Raw genomic sequence first — 15,842 nt, forward strand, 5'->3', positions numbered from 1 at the left:
TACTCAAATTAACGCGTTCATTGTTTCGTGTATACGCAACAATTTATGATCTTCCGATAAGAATTTAATAATCTTAAATTTTAACAATACTGTAGTCTTATATATATATATATATATATATATATATATATATATATATATATATATTTCCATTTTATAATGATCACTTGAAGAATACAATATAATTATTTTGACGATAAAACATCTTCCTTTTATTTGAGAAATATGTTATTTTCTATCCAACATTTTTTCTTTTCCACTGAAGAAAATTATTCTCAAATAATAAGAATATTTTTTTCTTGGTTGAACTATACAAAATGACTTCATTCAAGCCAGTTTTCTTCGTTTAAAGCAATATAATCTCATTTCAAGATTTTCATGTTAAAAATAAAGATATTTAAAAAATAAGAATATCTTTTTTTCCGTGTAGAAACTATAAAAATGAGAAAAATTACAATATAATAGATTTATCACACTTGTGAAATCAATCGCAATAATTTCCGCGAACAAAAAAGAATCGAGAGTCAATCTTCGAACCTTCTGCGAATTCGGCCAGATCGTGCAAGGATGTTCTGAGCCTGAGAGCGGCTAGTCTGAGATCCATGAGGGTGGCGTCCAGTCGCTGCGGCGTTCGCCAGCCGGGACTCACGAAGCCGAGCAATCTCGCTATCGCGGCGGACGCCTCGCTCTGCAGCCTCTGCAGGCCTTCCAGGGCGGAGTCCAGCTCCAGCGGAAGCTCCTTGCTGACTGGCACGTCGTAGATCTGCTGCGTGGGTGGCGGTGGCGTCGGGGTCTTCGGCACGGGGGTGTTGTGTCGGGACGGCAACGAGGAGGAGACCGGAAGACGCGGCCGGGGCACATCGTAATCCGGGGCGGCCAAACTCGATCTGCAAGATTCGGAAACGTCAGCTAACACGGCGTGGCGAAAATTTCGATGCGAAGAAACCTCTCAGATTTATTATTAGTAACGCTTGGAAGAATTCCAACTGGGCGAAAACCGACGGTCTTCGGAGTCTCTCGGATCCTCGGAAATCGCGCACTTTTGCATCCTCACAACGGACTTGAAAATCATCCCCCGCAGGATTCTCCGCAACTTTCGGCTTCTCGAAGCGTATATTCAGCGAAAACTTGCGCATTCCTGGACGTGTAAAAGTTTGCGATTCGCGAAGCTCCGATTCCACAGGAGCGACTACTGTATCCGTAATGCCCGCTGTGTTGCCCCGCTCGGGAGGGGAGGGGGGAATCCATCCGAATAATGCAACGCATCGCGGAAATGCGAGGAGACGGACATACATGTATATTACACGCGTACCTGTTCGACCCGCTGAGGGATCCGTCGTTGGTGAGGCTGGAGGCCGAGCTGCTGGGAGTTAGGGGCTGCAGGGGCCGCGGCACGTCGTAGCAATCCAGCGGCGTGATGCCGGATCCGGCGGAGCAATTGGAATTAGGCGTGCAGGACGTCGGCGGCCTCGGGATATCGTAGCACGACGGGGCCGGGCTCGGGCTGCTCGCCGGCGACGAGATGACGGGGATCGCGCGCGGCGGCACGTCGTAGCACTCGTTCGTGTCGCCGCCCCCGTTGTCGACGGAGCTCCGCACGCTGTTGCTGGTGTAGCGTCCTGCGCAGGCAGAGAGAGAGAGCGCGCGCTCGTTTGGCAAAGAGTGAAGAAATCCAGATTAGGTCTCATGAGTGTTTCCTCTAAGCTGAGTTGGTGAACTTACTCGGGCATGTTTAATGGTTTGTCTCGTGGGCTTTCTAAGAGTGGCTTCAAGGGAGGCCTTTGTGCGATGAATAATAAAGTTATGTTTGTTTAGTCGAACTAGAATGCTTGGTTTGCGGTACATGAATTAGAAATACATAAATGATTTCATCCACGTGAAATTGCCGGTATCTCAGCTAGTTGAGTGAAATATCTTCTACGAGCAATATGATAAACGGTACGCTTTTGGCTTAAAATTCGATTGAGATGATTAAAAGGTTCCTTCAGATTTTTGTCTTCTATTTCTATGGAAAAATTCGAAGAAACTTTCGATACATTTTTTTAACAATATATCTTCTGTAGAAAAATATCCTCCACAAGCAGATATGAAATTTAATTCAATTTAGCGCGATAAGGCGCTGTGATGCGAAAACTATTTATTCCCAGACGAAGTTATTCAGTATTTCGATTAATGAATAAACTTTTGCAGACGCTGCTTTATCGCAATGATCGTTCTGCTACAGATGGGTTTGATTTGCGAATAATACATACCCGTATTGTGCGAGTGCTCATTGTTCGTCGAGTTGAGGGGTGATTCGTGTCTGGAGGGCGGCGCGGGGCTTCCCCGGCTAGCTGGGAGGTCGTACAGGTAGACGTCCCCGCACTTCTGCGGCGTCACAACCTGCATAATAGAAAGCAACAAATCGATTAATTATATCCGGACTAATTATCGAGATATACGCTCGGCGTTTCAGCCACCTGCGTCCTTGCGCGCGCTCGGCGTTTTTCTAATGATCCGCGCTTTCAATGTAATATTAGACCCTTGACGGCAAGTTCGCTTAACGGAAGTAATTCAACTATGGGAATCCAAATTATCGTACTCGTTAAATTATTTCGAAGTGAACAGCAAGATAAGCTAGATTATAAAGTAATAAAAATGGCGTTAGAATTCTAGAATAAAACAATTGGTGGGAAAAATACAATTATTATTTTCACGAGATTAAAAATTAATGAATTTGTTATTAACTTAATTACGCATCCGCTTCTGCACAAATTCGTCACGATTTTATATCCGCCGACGAACATATCTCGCGGAAACGTCGATGTTTTTTCTGTCTTTTCGACAATCAAATGCAAAAAAAAAGGGGGGAAAAAATAACAAGAACTGATTCGATAGACGCCGCAGGAGCTAAATCCACGTGAGCCGCGATCGTGACGGAACTTGTAACGAAGTTATTTTGCGCGAACGCCAATCAGCTCTGTTACTCTTTCTGCTGGTGCGTGATGTAACCTCGAGGATCTCGTTTGAATGCAGTTCGCCGCAGTCGGGGATTAATTCTACGAGATCGCTAATTGAGTTTCCTACGAAGAGAACGACGAGACGAGGTAAAAAAAAAAAAGAAAGGGAATTTCAATTCCCTATCGGCAATGTCATCAAAGCGCCATTCTTTCCGGGAAGTACGCCATAAATTACTTTCGTGATTTATTTCGCAAAAAAATATAATACACAATGTCCGACGACAAATGCATTCTACGAACGATGTGATACTTTTCGTAAATTAATGTAACAATCATTTCTTTACACTCGAAACGCCGTCTTTATTCTTCGGAACTTTTTTTTGAAGATTAAAATTTTTTTTATCAATATTATTAAAATGCAAATCGCCGGAGCAATAAAATTCCAATATCTATTCGCATTCCCGAAGCTCAATTAGCTGAAATGACCGGCTAACGACCGCGCTGAAGTAATATGTTTTAATAAACTCATATCGCAAATTGTATACATAACTTCTGTCTAGACTTAATAGCAACGCGAGCTTGCACATTTCGAGCGTTGAACCGCCAGGAAAATGTAATTTCGTTGATAAAACGCGAGCGTGGAAGTCGATGGCGGCGCGAGTAAATACGGGAGAAACGGGAGAGGGAAAGTATCTCCCAGGAGAGCGTAATCTCGGGAGCTCATCGGCCGCTGCTTTGCAATAATAGCGCTGCAACCCTTGCGTTACGCTCAGGCGCATCATGTTTTTGTTCGTCCCTTTTTCTCGATATACGATAGCAGTTGAGAAACTTTCTCTCTCGCAGATTACAAGTTCGCAATACCGGAGGGCTCCATCGCTCGGAAAAAGTAGATTAGTAAACATATATCGCATGAAGAGACAATCGTTAATGATCATCGGCATCTAAAACTCCTTATTTCCGAACACTCGATCAATACCTTGCTGATTTCTAGTAATTTAGGAAAATGCAGCTCGCAATATCGTAAAATTGTCTCCAGTTTTAAATCCGACTTACAAATATTGATATAGAGATTCGAAAAAGTCGGAAGAATAATTTTCCATTTGACGGACGACGTTTAATATTTTATCCCATCGCGAACGAAAGAGAATACACGCGCATTCGATGTAAGCGTTTTTGATCGATCTTCCGTTCAAAAATTACCGCATTTCCTCCGCACGGTTGCAATAACATTTCAGAAAATAATCCGTCACGCTCTTAAAATAGCGGATTCGCGAAACATGTGTAATGTATAGAGATAAATTAGAGATTACGGCACGCTAGAGAAGCGGAAGGAACGTCGGACACGCCCTGTGCATAAAGCCGAGCATTCGACCCGACGCTCGCGCGAGACTAACAGCAATCTACAATTTTCCGTCGATGGCCGGTCTCGCGAAGTGGAACGACCCGGAGGGGGGGGGGGGGGAGGCTGTTGCGTACTTTACGGCTGAAAGTTTTCGAACGACAAAACTTGTCTCGTATTCGAGGAGGAGAGGACGGGCCGCGCATGCAGGAGCCTTAATGCGCCGGGAAATCGTCGCGAGATACCACGCGAATCTGGGCCAATTCTTATCGTCGTGTGGGCACCCGCCGAATAACACAGACGCCGCACCCACGACCAACCCCCCCCCCCCCCGACAAATCACTTCGACCCCGTTTAACGCGCCCCGATCGAACGCGCTTGCAGGAAGCCCGAGGTGATCCGTTTCAATGCCGTCGGAATATCCGGCCGCAAAAACCGAGCTCGCGTATACACAAATGCGAATGACGCGAGATTCGTTGGTTAATTCGCAAAAAAAAAAAAAAATGGCATCACATGCTTAGCGCAGGAAATACCGTTATTTATTTTCCTTCTCTTGGTTGGGCGAGAAAAAAAAAAAGATCGCTCCGCACTTTTGTTCGCGAAGCTTCGCAAAAGATTATTTGTGCCTTCGCCTTCTCATAATTTTAACGTTTGACGTTTAGAGCCGATGATTTAGAAAAAAAAAAAAAAAAAAAACCTCGAACCGCCCGGAAATATTTTGCGCCGGGGAAAAATCTTGACGTGAAGAGCTTCCACGTGAAATACGATCGGGGAAGTGAAGTTTCGAGCTTCGATGCTTGAATATTTCACTGAGCGCGCGGGAATATAGATAATCCAATGGAGAAGCCTCCACCTACGGAAGAACAGCCTCTCCGTGGTAATTGCCCGCTCTGCGAACACGAGTTCCCTCTTGCGAGTGCACACTCGTCGCAAGAAGACGGCCGTTACTCGGAACCGGGAAATGTGCTAATTATGCCATAACTCTCCCCTTGATTATAGCTCGCCTCTTATGCGACAAAGTTGAGATTACCTTCCACGGAGGACTTGCGGGCGCTTTCGAGCGGGGATAGCGCGGCGGGATCGGTTATTCGAACTGGATAAATCGACGGATAACGGTGGAAGCTTAATCGCGCGATCAGCTTTATCCTTTTACATACGCAGTTGATTGAGAATATCGTCGTGGACGTGCGACGAGCTGTTTTTACATGTCCACCGTCATTTGTAAAACGCTTGGGAAAGGAATTCGTGAAGGAGACAAGATATTTTTCCAACGACGTGCGAATTCGAAAGAATAGAGCTAGCCCTGACGTTTACGGAGCAGACATCTTGCACGAACTGGTCTTAAAAATTGATTATCGATCGTGGAAATAAATGACATAATTTTTCTTCAAATATAAAAAATTGAATAAAATGATGCTTCTGCGAAAAAAAAAAGTGACGCAAGATTGCGATGTATTTTATGTCGCGCGCGGAATTGTCACCTCCGAGACGTATGCGTGACTGATAGTCGATAGTGGGTTAGTAAAAATTCCCCCTATGCGGAATGTAGAACAGGACGACGAAGTGTCGTCGGTAAAAGCGCGGTGAACGGCGTCGAACGCCGGTCTGCTTCGTGAATTAAAGCTGCACGCGAGCGCGCTATCGCGTGTTCTTTGTTATTATGAATCGAATAGTACTATCGTAGTGGCGCGTAGTAGCGAGGGGTGTAAGAGCACCGGAACGGGGGGGGGGGGAGGGGGGGTTGCTGGAAGGTTGAGAGCGCTTGTGCAGCGTGAGGGGGTGCACCGGCACCAAAAGCGAGAGACGGCGATGGAATACAGAGGGGCGAGCGGGGTGACACGTCGGTCGATACCGGCGTCGCGGCGCTAACTGTGAAAGGCGTATTACGCTACGAGGGTGTACGAGAGAAAGTAAGAGAGAGAGAGAAAGAGAAAGAGAAAGAGGGAAAGTGAGACAGTGACGGATTTTGAATTCCAGAGATTCTAAATGGAGGAATACTTGGGATTCTGTAATATGTGGTTTAAATAATTTCACTGCAATTGTGTGAAAGCTGTTTTCATGGCATTAAAAGGAGAACATTTTTCGAGAAATATATTACTTATTTAATTATTTCATATAAATTCCAAAATCTTTCAATTGTTGAAGCTTTATGCTTAATCTGTTTGATTGTCGGAGAAAGACAATAATTTTATGCAGCTGACGCTTTTTGAGGATTCCGACGCCAAATTTTAGAAAGTGAAAATACTTGTATAACAGATACGTAATAAAAATATGTATCAATATCCAAATAAATCTGCGAAAAAGTTAATAAATCGTAAATAAACTTTAGCTACAAATTTATACGGATGTAATATGTAAATTGAAACTTGAAGAACAGATTGTCGATTGTCGCATTTCTTTAGCCGTTTCTTCGGAAATCTGGAACAATGTGTATATATAAACTGAACGATCGACAGATATGATTGAAGAAATTTGCTCGACTGGAGCTCGACTCATTATAGATCCGCTCCTGATGGAAGCAGAAAGAGAATGGGAGAAAGGGAGAAATAGAAAGGAAAGGAAGGAGAAACAGAAGGTTAGGGGAGATAGAAAGACGGTTTCCATGGAAACACACGGAAGGAGGCCTCTCCGCCTTTTACGGAAGCAGAACTTTCAGCCCGTCTCAGGCCGCGATAAGAATTTTCAGTCACGATCGGGCGGGGGGCGAAAGAGAGTCACACAGTCGATCTCGCAAAAAAAAAAAAAAAAACGTCACCGTGAATGTGCGACAAAATTTGAGATACGCTTCGCAATTTGTGCGAATTTCAAACGATCGCTTTTAGGATTTCAAACGATGCGCGTGTCGCCGAAAAAAAAATCCACTTTACGCTCATTATCGAAAAGCGTATCCGGAATCGTGCGATCCTCCTCTGGAATTTTTCGGCCACATAAAGACACTCACGTCGCGACGTGCGTGTCTCTTTAAATCTCCATTTGCGACGGTATAAACGTATGCGATATACGCTTTGCATAAATTCGCGCGTACAAACCCGCTTAGCGGTGCATTATACGTGCCACGGTGAATTTTCGACAACAACTGTATTTGCATTAGTTAATAAGTTCGCGTGCAACAGCGAGAACCGCACGGATCATGCCGCGCGCTTCTTGGATGCGCCGGTGCAGTCGTAATCACGTTAAACTGCCGCTTATAAACTTCTCGCTTGCGAAACTTGCGAAATGCAACCTCCTCTCATCCGGAAGTGCATTCGGGGGGATTATAAAAATATGCGTAGAGCAGAAAAGCCACTACGCGTAAAAGCGGAGGTTGTAAAAGCGAGCCGTAACAACTGACATTTCGTCTTTGACTTTTTATCGCTTCGCTAGATGTAATTTTTTTTTTTATTGTAAAGTTTATATCGCAAAACTGTAACTCTGAGCATGCGTGACAATCCCCCTCTCGTTTGCGCCGTCAAATGATGATCGATGGGCCATTATATCTCGATAAAAAAAGAGTAATCGATAAAGGATAGTTGGTTAGGGATTGTTATTAGCTGATAATCGAAGCTGTCTACAGCGGCAACCGGAAGGGGGGCTCGCGCGAACATAAATTGAGTCGTGCTGCGCGTGAAAAAAAAAAAAAACCTTTCATCACCTGCGCGCTTACGCGCCATGAAGACGCGAAAACGCCGAGCTTTTAGCTGCGAGTAAAAAAAAAAATATCCCCTTCTGAATCGCACGAGTGCGCTGTGCCGTGATTAATATCATCGCTTAATTCCGCGCGTAAAAGTACCAATGAAAATATCAATAACCCGATCCGTTTAATCGCCGAGCGAGGTGAACATCCGACAGAGAGAGAGAGAGGGGAATATAAATTGCGCACGATAATGGGATCCTTTACGAACGACGATGTGCGCGCGCGCGCACGCCGGTTTATTACGCGAGATAACATCGCTTATTGTCTCCTCAATAAACGGCTCTGGACGGCCCTCGTCGATGACGACGACGAAGGCAGAAGCGGCTACTGTCGCAGCTTCTGACGAGGCTGTGTGCAGCCTCTGCCTTCGATCGCTCGGAGTCACTCCAGAGCATTCTCAGGCAGGTGATTTACGTTCATTACCCCGCGGCGGGCGTGCGCCGTGAAATGAAATTGGATTTCTCGTTTCATCTAGCGTTATAAGTTCGCGGATAATCCCGCGCCGCAGCGTCGTCAAAGCTCGCTCATTTCGAATCTGGATTACTCCGAGTCGGCGATACTTCATCGCCGGGCCGCACGATTTGCATGTTGGAGAAAGCAGGGCGAGAATGTGGCGGTGAAAAAATTCGCGACAGCGGTAAGTGAGAATTACAGGGAATCACAATATTAAAGTATTTGGAGAGGAAAAAAGTGGAAAAATTGCACGGCAGAAATTTTATATCAAAAATTACGGCAGTAGCCGCCCGAGTCGAAATTTAGCGTCTCTTTTAATGCTCATACAGCCTATATGAACCTATTTTTACGGAATTAGAACCTAGAACTCCTCTTTTAAAACTTGATTTCCTATAATTTGACGTTGAAATACTACTTTAAACCTATAGAGCCTCACAAAATAGATTGTATTACTGCGAGAACTCCTCCATTAAACCTCGAACTTTTATCTAGTATATATATATACTAGATAAATTCGACCTATAAAAGTTATTATAATGTTTAATCATAAAGGAAAATATTTGATTCGTTGCATTTCCAACTTTCATTAATATTGATACCTTTCCGTTTCCTTCTTCAAAATAGTGATATGATATCTGAAAAAAATTCAACGCAAAAAAATTTTTTTAAATTAATTTTTTTATTAAATGTTAACTATTTTAGATGTACTCGTTAAAATTCAAATAAAAATGAAAAACTATACGAGCAATATGCATAATGTGGTTGTATTTTGATTATTGCTTTATTAAGTGATACAATATTATCAAACGTTTCAGTTTTAATTTGGACCTTTTTCTGTATAAGTATTTCTGTCTGAACTTGTTTTAACGCATGTTAACTATACTTAATAATATACTCTTAACTATATGTATTACATATACTTAATAAATAATATTTAATTCAATAAATATTATGTAATGTTTTTAATATCTTATTTTATATTTAATATCTTAATTTAATATTTTTAATATAATCACAAAGGTATATGGATTTTCAGTACTAGTTTTATGATATTATCAAGAAATTCTAATGATTGCAAAAATCTTCACAATAATAAAGAAAATTACTAACTATATAATTTTAATTGATGATAATTTTAATAGCATACAATTTTTAAAAATATCAGAAATCAATACTCAATAGTTGAATTTTGATATTATATTTTGATATTATCAAGAAATTTCTAATAATTACAAATTTTCAAAAGGTAATAAAATTCAACTAAATGGTATTGATTGATGATATTTTTAAATTGTATGCTATTAAAAATTATCGTTAATCAAAATTATAGTTAGTATTTTTTTTTATTGTGAACATTTGCAATCATTAGAATTTCTTGATAATATCATAAAAGTAGTGCTGGCAAAAAGGAATCTATATATTTTCAGGGTCTAAAGCGGGTCAACGGAGGGTTTTAACTAAACCCTACTTTGAAGCTTTAGCAGGAAAAAAGGAAATTTCGGACATATTGTAGCGCCAAAGTAGGTGCTATTATATACATACGATACAATGCATAACATCTACTTTGACTCTCTTATGCCTACCTCAAAATAAAAGATTAAGGTTCAATATAGGTGCTAAATTTCGACTCGGGCGCGCACCGTGAAGAAATGATGAAAATTGTATTATACAATTTTTCACTGTTTTTCACGTGTAAAACATAGTGAAAATTTTCGGTACGCGGCTACCGCCATAGTAATTTTTGATATAAAATTTCCTCCGCGCGTGAAAAAAGATCTCCCGCGACCTTCTATCTAAAATATAAATCTTCCCGTGAGAAATAAAGATCGTCGTAAAATTAAGTACTTGTGTATTTTGCTCTGTCGCAAGAGCTTTGATAAACTTTGTTAGGAGGAGTCTTGCACCGCTTTGAGAGAATAATTATAAGCCATTGTGCGCATAATTGCCGAGTCGAGAGAGAGAGGATCGCAATAGAGTCGCCGTCCGCACGACGTCGAGAAACTCTCTAACGACTCGTGTAAATAGGCTTTTCCCGGTAAACGGAAGATAGGATCACGCGAAGGCGCGACATGCAACGACGATCTCTCGAGCGCGGCCTCCGGTCACGTGTCGACGGAAACAAATCTTGTTGGGAAACCTCGTGAGAGGGAAACTAAGATCGCGGCAGGGAAATTGTGTGGCGAGCGGAAATCCAACCGGAGGCGACAAGCAGGAGGACGGGGGAGCCTGTTTGCAGTCCATCAAGGGGAGACCCTTTCCCTCAAAAGGCGAGAATCATTAGAACGTCGCGAGACCGAGACGTTTTAGCCGAAGCGAAACAAGGCAAGCGGTATCGCTCCGCCGAAGAGGATCTAACGAAAGTTTTCTCTCTGTGAATTTTCGCGAAATGAATTGAAAGATTCGGTATATGAAATATTTAGAAAGTCAACACGCGCCGAACTGAACTAATCGATCGAACTTGCGCGCATAATCTACGCATTTTGCCAATTGTATACATCACAAATGAAGCTTTAAGTACAGGAAATTTCCATTAATTGGGATAATTCGGATTGGAATGCATCGGCTATCGGACATCGAAACTGCTTTGGCCTAATTAAACGACCGGCTGTCCTAATTACGCAAAGTTCCGGTTATGTTCTCCATTAGTTTTCCTTAAGTCCTTCTTGCCCCAAATAAACGGTTGTTACAGTTAATCAATGATCTGATTAAGCGAAATTTACTACACTCAAAAAAATGATCTTGCAATAATAGCTAAAATTTTCTAGGTGTAAAAAATTAACTAAAACAGATAAATGATCAGCAACTGTTGTGATATTGCATATGTAATTACTTAATCAGTTTAGATGACAGAAACAGAATATATATCTGTATTGTTTGTGAACTTTAAAAAGAAAGTTTCTCTAAAGCGCCTATCTATATAAGATCAATCACGTGTTAGATCATGCAATGAATAACATTTAGCAATGGTACCTAAATTTTTCAGAAGCTATTGCTAGAACATTACTGCTATAAATTCTGTATGTGACAAACAATGTTTTCACAGATACGAAAAATAGCGATACATTCTTGTTGCGATATCTAGAAATCTAACTACATCAGCGAAATATTTTTTTGAGTGTACGAGATTCCACCGGCACTGTCCGAATCTTTTATTACCCCGATCAATATGTGTACAGCTACTACAACTGATCTACGTGATCCGTTTAAAGAACGCTAAGCGAGGAAAGCTAATGAGAATGGGCAAATTAGACTACGCGTCACGATGTGATAAAGAGGCGAGACGTGACTCCGCCTTTTCCCGTGGAAGCCGTTAAAGAAGGCGAGAAGTATCGCTTCCCCGAAGGCGAGTCTTCGAGCGCTTCTTTCCGACAACTTTTTCTCGGAAATTTTTTCGGAAACTTTTTCTCCAAATTATTCGACGAAAGGGTAGCTTTCTTCCGATGATCCACGCACGACCCAGACGAATGTTTTACATTTCTTATTCACGATCTCTTTTCATTTCGCTTCGTGCATTTCCTCCGCCGTGATAATTTTAGTAATTTTATGTAACGTGCTCGATGAATTTCGCAACATGAATGGAGAGTTACGTAAAGTCGGCGTGCCACGGAACGCGTTAAAGCACAGTGCGGGTTAAAATAGAGCAACTTATCTGCACGCGCAATCGTTTTTAGAAATGTGGAATAAAAGAGTGAAAAACAAAGGCGAGCAAGTTCAGCGTCTCATAATTGCGATGAGAGGCCGACGCGTGACTTTGATGCAATTTCCTGAAAGCCGTTACAAAATAGGGCACGAAGGTATCGCTTTCCCGTGGACGGCCCTTTGATTTTAACTACGGTGCTCGCGGTGTTTCCTCCCGAGAATTTTCTCTCACACTTTCCTTCGAGATGAAACAGGATTCCGTAATTTTTCATCATTTCTTATATAAGCAGCTTGAAAAAATAATATAATTCAACCATTATTCTCTAAAATAAAACAATTTACACAATCCCTTTAAAAGCAGTGAAAAATAATCGAGTTAATTAATCGGCGTTAGGTGATTTACAAATGTAATAAATATTCTGCGTAACCGGAGTTTCGGAACAGTTTTAATTCGCAGCGAGTGCCGTAAAAATAACGCCGAACCGGTTCGTCGTGTTTGAGAATTTGTTGGCAAAAACGAGTGCGGATAATCCTACGCGTTTCACAGTTCATTGATACCAACCGTTAAAGACAGCTCGGCCTACGTTCAGAGACAAACTCCTCTGTCTCAGCCGAGTCTGTCTTCTCCGGTCTCCTTTCTACCGTTCCACTATCCTGGCCGTTTCCTCCTGCCATCCTTTTCCTCCTTTTTCCACGCCATTTTCAGCCGGCGCAGCGGCGGTGCGGTTTGCCTACTCGTTGTCGCCAATGGCGGTCTCAAGAAGCATTCGCGCCCTCGGCAATCCCACTTTGAACCTTCTCCTTCGCAGACTATCATTATCGTATTACTTTTTGCATTTTTAAAGCCTTTGCAGTGAATATGAAAGGATCATCCTCGGGGTAAATATTTGCCGTAGAACGAAGATCGCATCTCTATTGCGATTTCATGCAGAATACAAAAATGAGGCGTCGGTCCTTGAATTTTAATAATAAGATAAGATATTCGCAAAATTAGTCTCGCCAATTCGCGAAGTTATTATTAATAATATTCAATCTGTTTCACAAATTGAATCCGCCATCTTTTGCAATTTTGTTCAGAAATGTTTTAATGCTGATCTGTTATTAATAGCGCGACATATTCGTGCATTTAAATAAATTATATGAGCCGCTGTAAATTAATTTCATCGTTGATGTACATTACATCGCAGGACATTTGATTTCTCGTTTATTTTATAAATCATGAAAAAAGTAGCGAGTTTCCGCTTCTGTTGATTCGCGGTGTTTTCCACTTCTGAATTTATCGTCCGTGCGGAAACGCGACCGAGTTGCACTTGTCGTGCTCAGATCGCGCATTGTGAAAACACAGACTCATACTGTGCACGTTACTGCCTGTTACAGATCGAGGGAGGCGAACGTGCCACGATCTGGTTATTCTAGTTAACATCACCGGTGCACGAAGCTCTTTCGCCTGTGTCGTGCACGCTTGTGTCCCTCCTTTTGTGCTTCGCGAGTTTAAATACTCGGAGCATATTTTAGCGAGTACAAATATCACGACATGCACATATATCACTTTTGGATAAAAATTAACAACACGATGTTTTTATCAATTAAACGTCATCACGCACGAGAAAGTCGACTATTAATATTCATCTTTTCGTTGCGTAAAAATGTTGCATAGAAATAAAAAATAACTTGTTTTGCAAAATTCGAATTATAATCTTTGAGATACACTTTTCTAGAAATTCAGAACTACTGAATCGTCTAGTTAACTTTTTAAATAAAATTCTCCATGCAGTATTTTAAGAATTTATCATACAAATATAGAATATACAAATATAAGAATTCATAGCAATCAAAAATGGCAGCAGGATCAGTTTCACAATACGCATGATTTATATTTATTTTTCCTACTACTGATTTTTTATCACTGATTCTCGTTGCCAACTGTTTCACGCGGCCGCAAGCGAGAGGAAAATCGGTCAGTTTCGGTCAGATCTAAGCGTAAAAACGCGCACTATGAGTTATTCTCGGAAGTCGGGAGCAGTCGGGGGCGAAAGAAGGAAGAGAAGTGCGAGCAAGGAAAAGGACTACGCACAGGCGGGCATGATGAAACGCGTCCGCCCTTTTTTGCGCCCCAACCGCCCTAAACATTCCATCGAGATGACTCCGGCAGCCCGGGCTCCGTGTGTGTGTGCGCGCCCGCGCGCGGGTGCGTTCTCGCTGAGCACGTCGCGAAGCGAACGGAGGGGGCGCGGGCGGGAGGGAGTGCGGAAGATAGCAACGTCGGCGAGTGGACACCGGCCCGGAGTCGGCGTACATATAAGGATATCCCGTGGATCTTCGCGCCAGAAAAGGTAGGCTCCTTGCGGAGCATCCCCTTGCGCCCGCAGGAGCGAGCGGCCTCCTCATAAATCGTGCCGCGGGATGCGACGCGACGGTATGCCACCGATGCACTCGGATACGGCGGGGGTGGTCGCTCTCGGTCTGCAGGATGGTAATACCCGGCGTAAGACTCGCGAGACACTCCCGGAGAGCTCTATTGCGCATCGATCGCTCCGCTCCGAGCGGCGGAAAAATTTGCGCTCGCGAGAAATTGTAAATTGCGGCGAACGTTTCTCCGCGAGATTATCGACGCGCTCGCTCGATAATGATTTATCGATTGGACTTGGTGATTAATGCGAAGCGAGATGACGATAACTTTCTCGCGCAAAGTTCAAGAGTCGGGTATTAATTTTTGAACTTTGCTGCTTAATTTCGCACAGAGTCGTGCGACACTTTGTCTTTGTAAAAAAAAAGAAGAAAAAATAAAGAGAAAGAGAGAAGGCGGAGAAATATTGGAATCTATATATACTGGACCGGACTGTAGACAATGAAACTTGATTCTCGCGACACCTGCGAGCGCTCGTTTCCCAGTGCAGTCACCCGCGTCACATAGCGGCGAAGCTCGTTCGCGTTACGTTGACCCTGCGACGGCGACGACGACCACGACGACAACGTCGTATTTCTATCGCAGGAACGCGCGCACATGCGTGCGCTGCAACGATGATAATAATGACGACGACGACGACGACGACGGCGGCGGCGACGCGTCCGGATGCTTGCTTGCGAAGATCACGCGGGGTAAAAAGTCCTCGTAGACCAGTCGGGAAACAAGAAGAGCTCGAGAAACTGCCAACACCGACAAGAAGCGAACCGTTTCCGACGCGTTCTGGTGCCCCGAAATACATTGCTCTTGAAAGACTAGATTTGAGTTTCGAAGGAGAAGCGCGCTGCAAAGTTCAACTGAATAATATGAATTCGATAAATTCTCAGACAAATTAGTTAAAACAAAATTAAAGTTTCAAATATAAATTCATTCCAAATCATATGAAAAGAATAAGCCAGAAAGAGATTTGAATTGAAGAAAATTCAAGTTTCGCAGAGATAAAGAATAACTCAATCTAAATAAATAATTATTTAACTGATTTAAAAATAATAACTTTTTGTTGTAGCCGGTTGTTGTGATTACAAAATAAATTTGAAAGACTTGCCCGTCTTTTCAGAATTGTTTCAGAAAATAAAGCAAATATTACTACAAAATGTGCAAAACTGTGATAATATTGCGTTATGATCGGTCATTAGCATCTCTTGTTCGCAGATTGAATCGACAACGATCAACTATTATATTTTTATACAATTCTTTCGATATAAATAGCATCGGGCGAACTCGACGCCCTAATCGATCGCGCAGTCGTATTCATTTCACTCACAATCAGTTGATGTCGGTAGCAGATGTTAAACCGCCACAGAGCTAGATACGCGGCACACGACGGTGACCAGA

The 15,842-nt window shown here is 42.5% G+C and overlaps 1 protein-coding gene across 2 annotated transcripts in view; it reads right to left on the reverse strand.

Annotated features, from left to right (window-relative positions):
• The window catches only part of p130CAS (Serine_rich_CAS and FAT-like_CAS_C domain-containing protein p130CAS), a 62,054-nt gene that overhangs the window by 6,670 nt on the left and 39,542 nt on the right, over window positions 1-15,842 (reverse strand). For both annotated transcript variants that reach the window (XM_067351600.1, XM_012374450.2), the window contains 3 exons: window positions 2,253-2,382; window positions 1,313-1,619; window positions 538-887 (listed from right to left, as the gene is read on the reverse strand). In XM_067351600.1, coding sequence (XP_067207701.1) covers window positions 538-887; window positions 1,313-1,619; window positions 2,253-2,382 — 787 coding nt within the window. The remainder of the gene's footprint in view (window positions 1-537; window positions 888-1,312; window positions 1,620-2,252; window positions 2,383-15,842) is intronic.

Source organism: Linepithema humile, chromosome 3, assembly GCF_040581485.1.
Source record: "Linepithema humile isolate Giens D197 chromosome 3, Lhum_UNIL_v1.0, whole genome shotgun sequence".
Classification (NCBI taxonomy): domain Eukaryota; kingdom Metazoa; phylum Arthropoda; class Insecta; order Hymenoptera; family Formicidae; genus Linepithema; species Linepithema humile.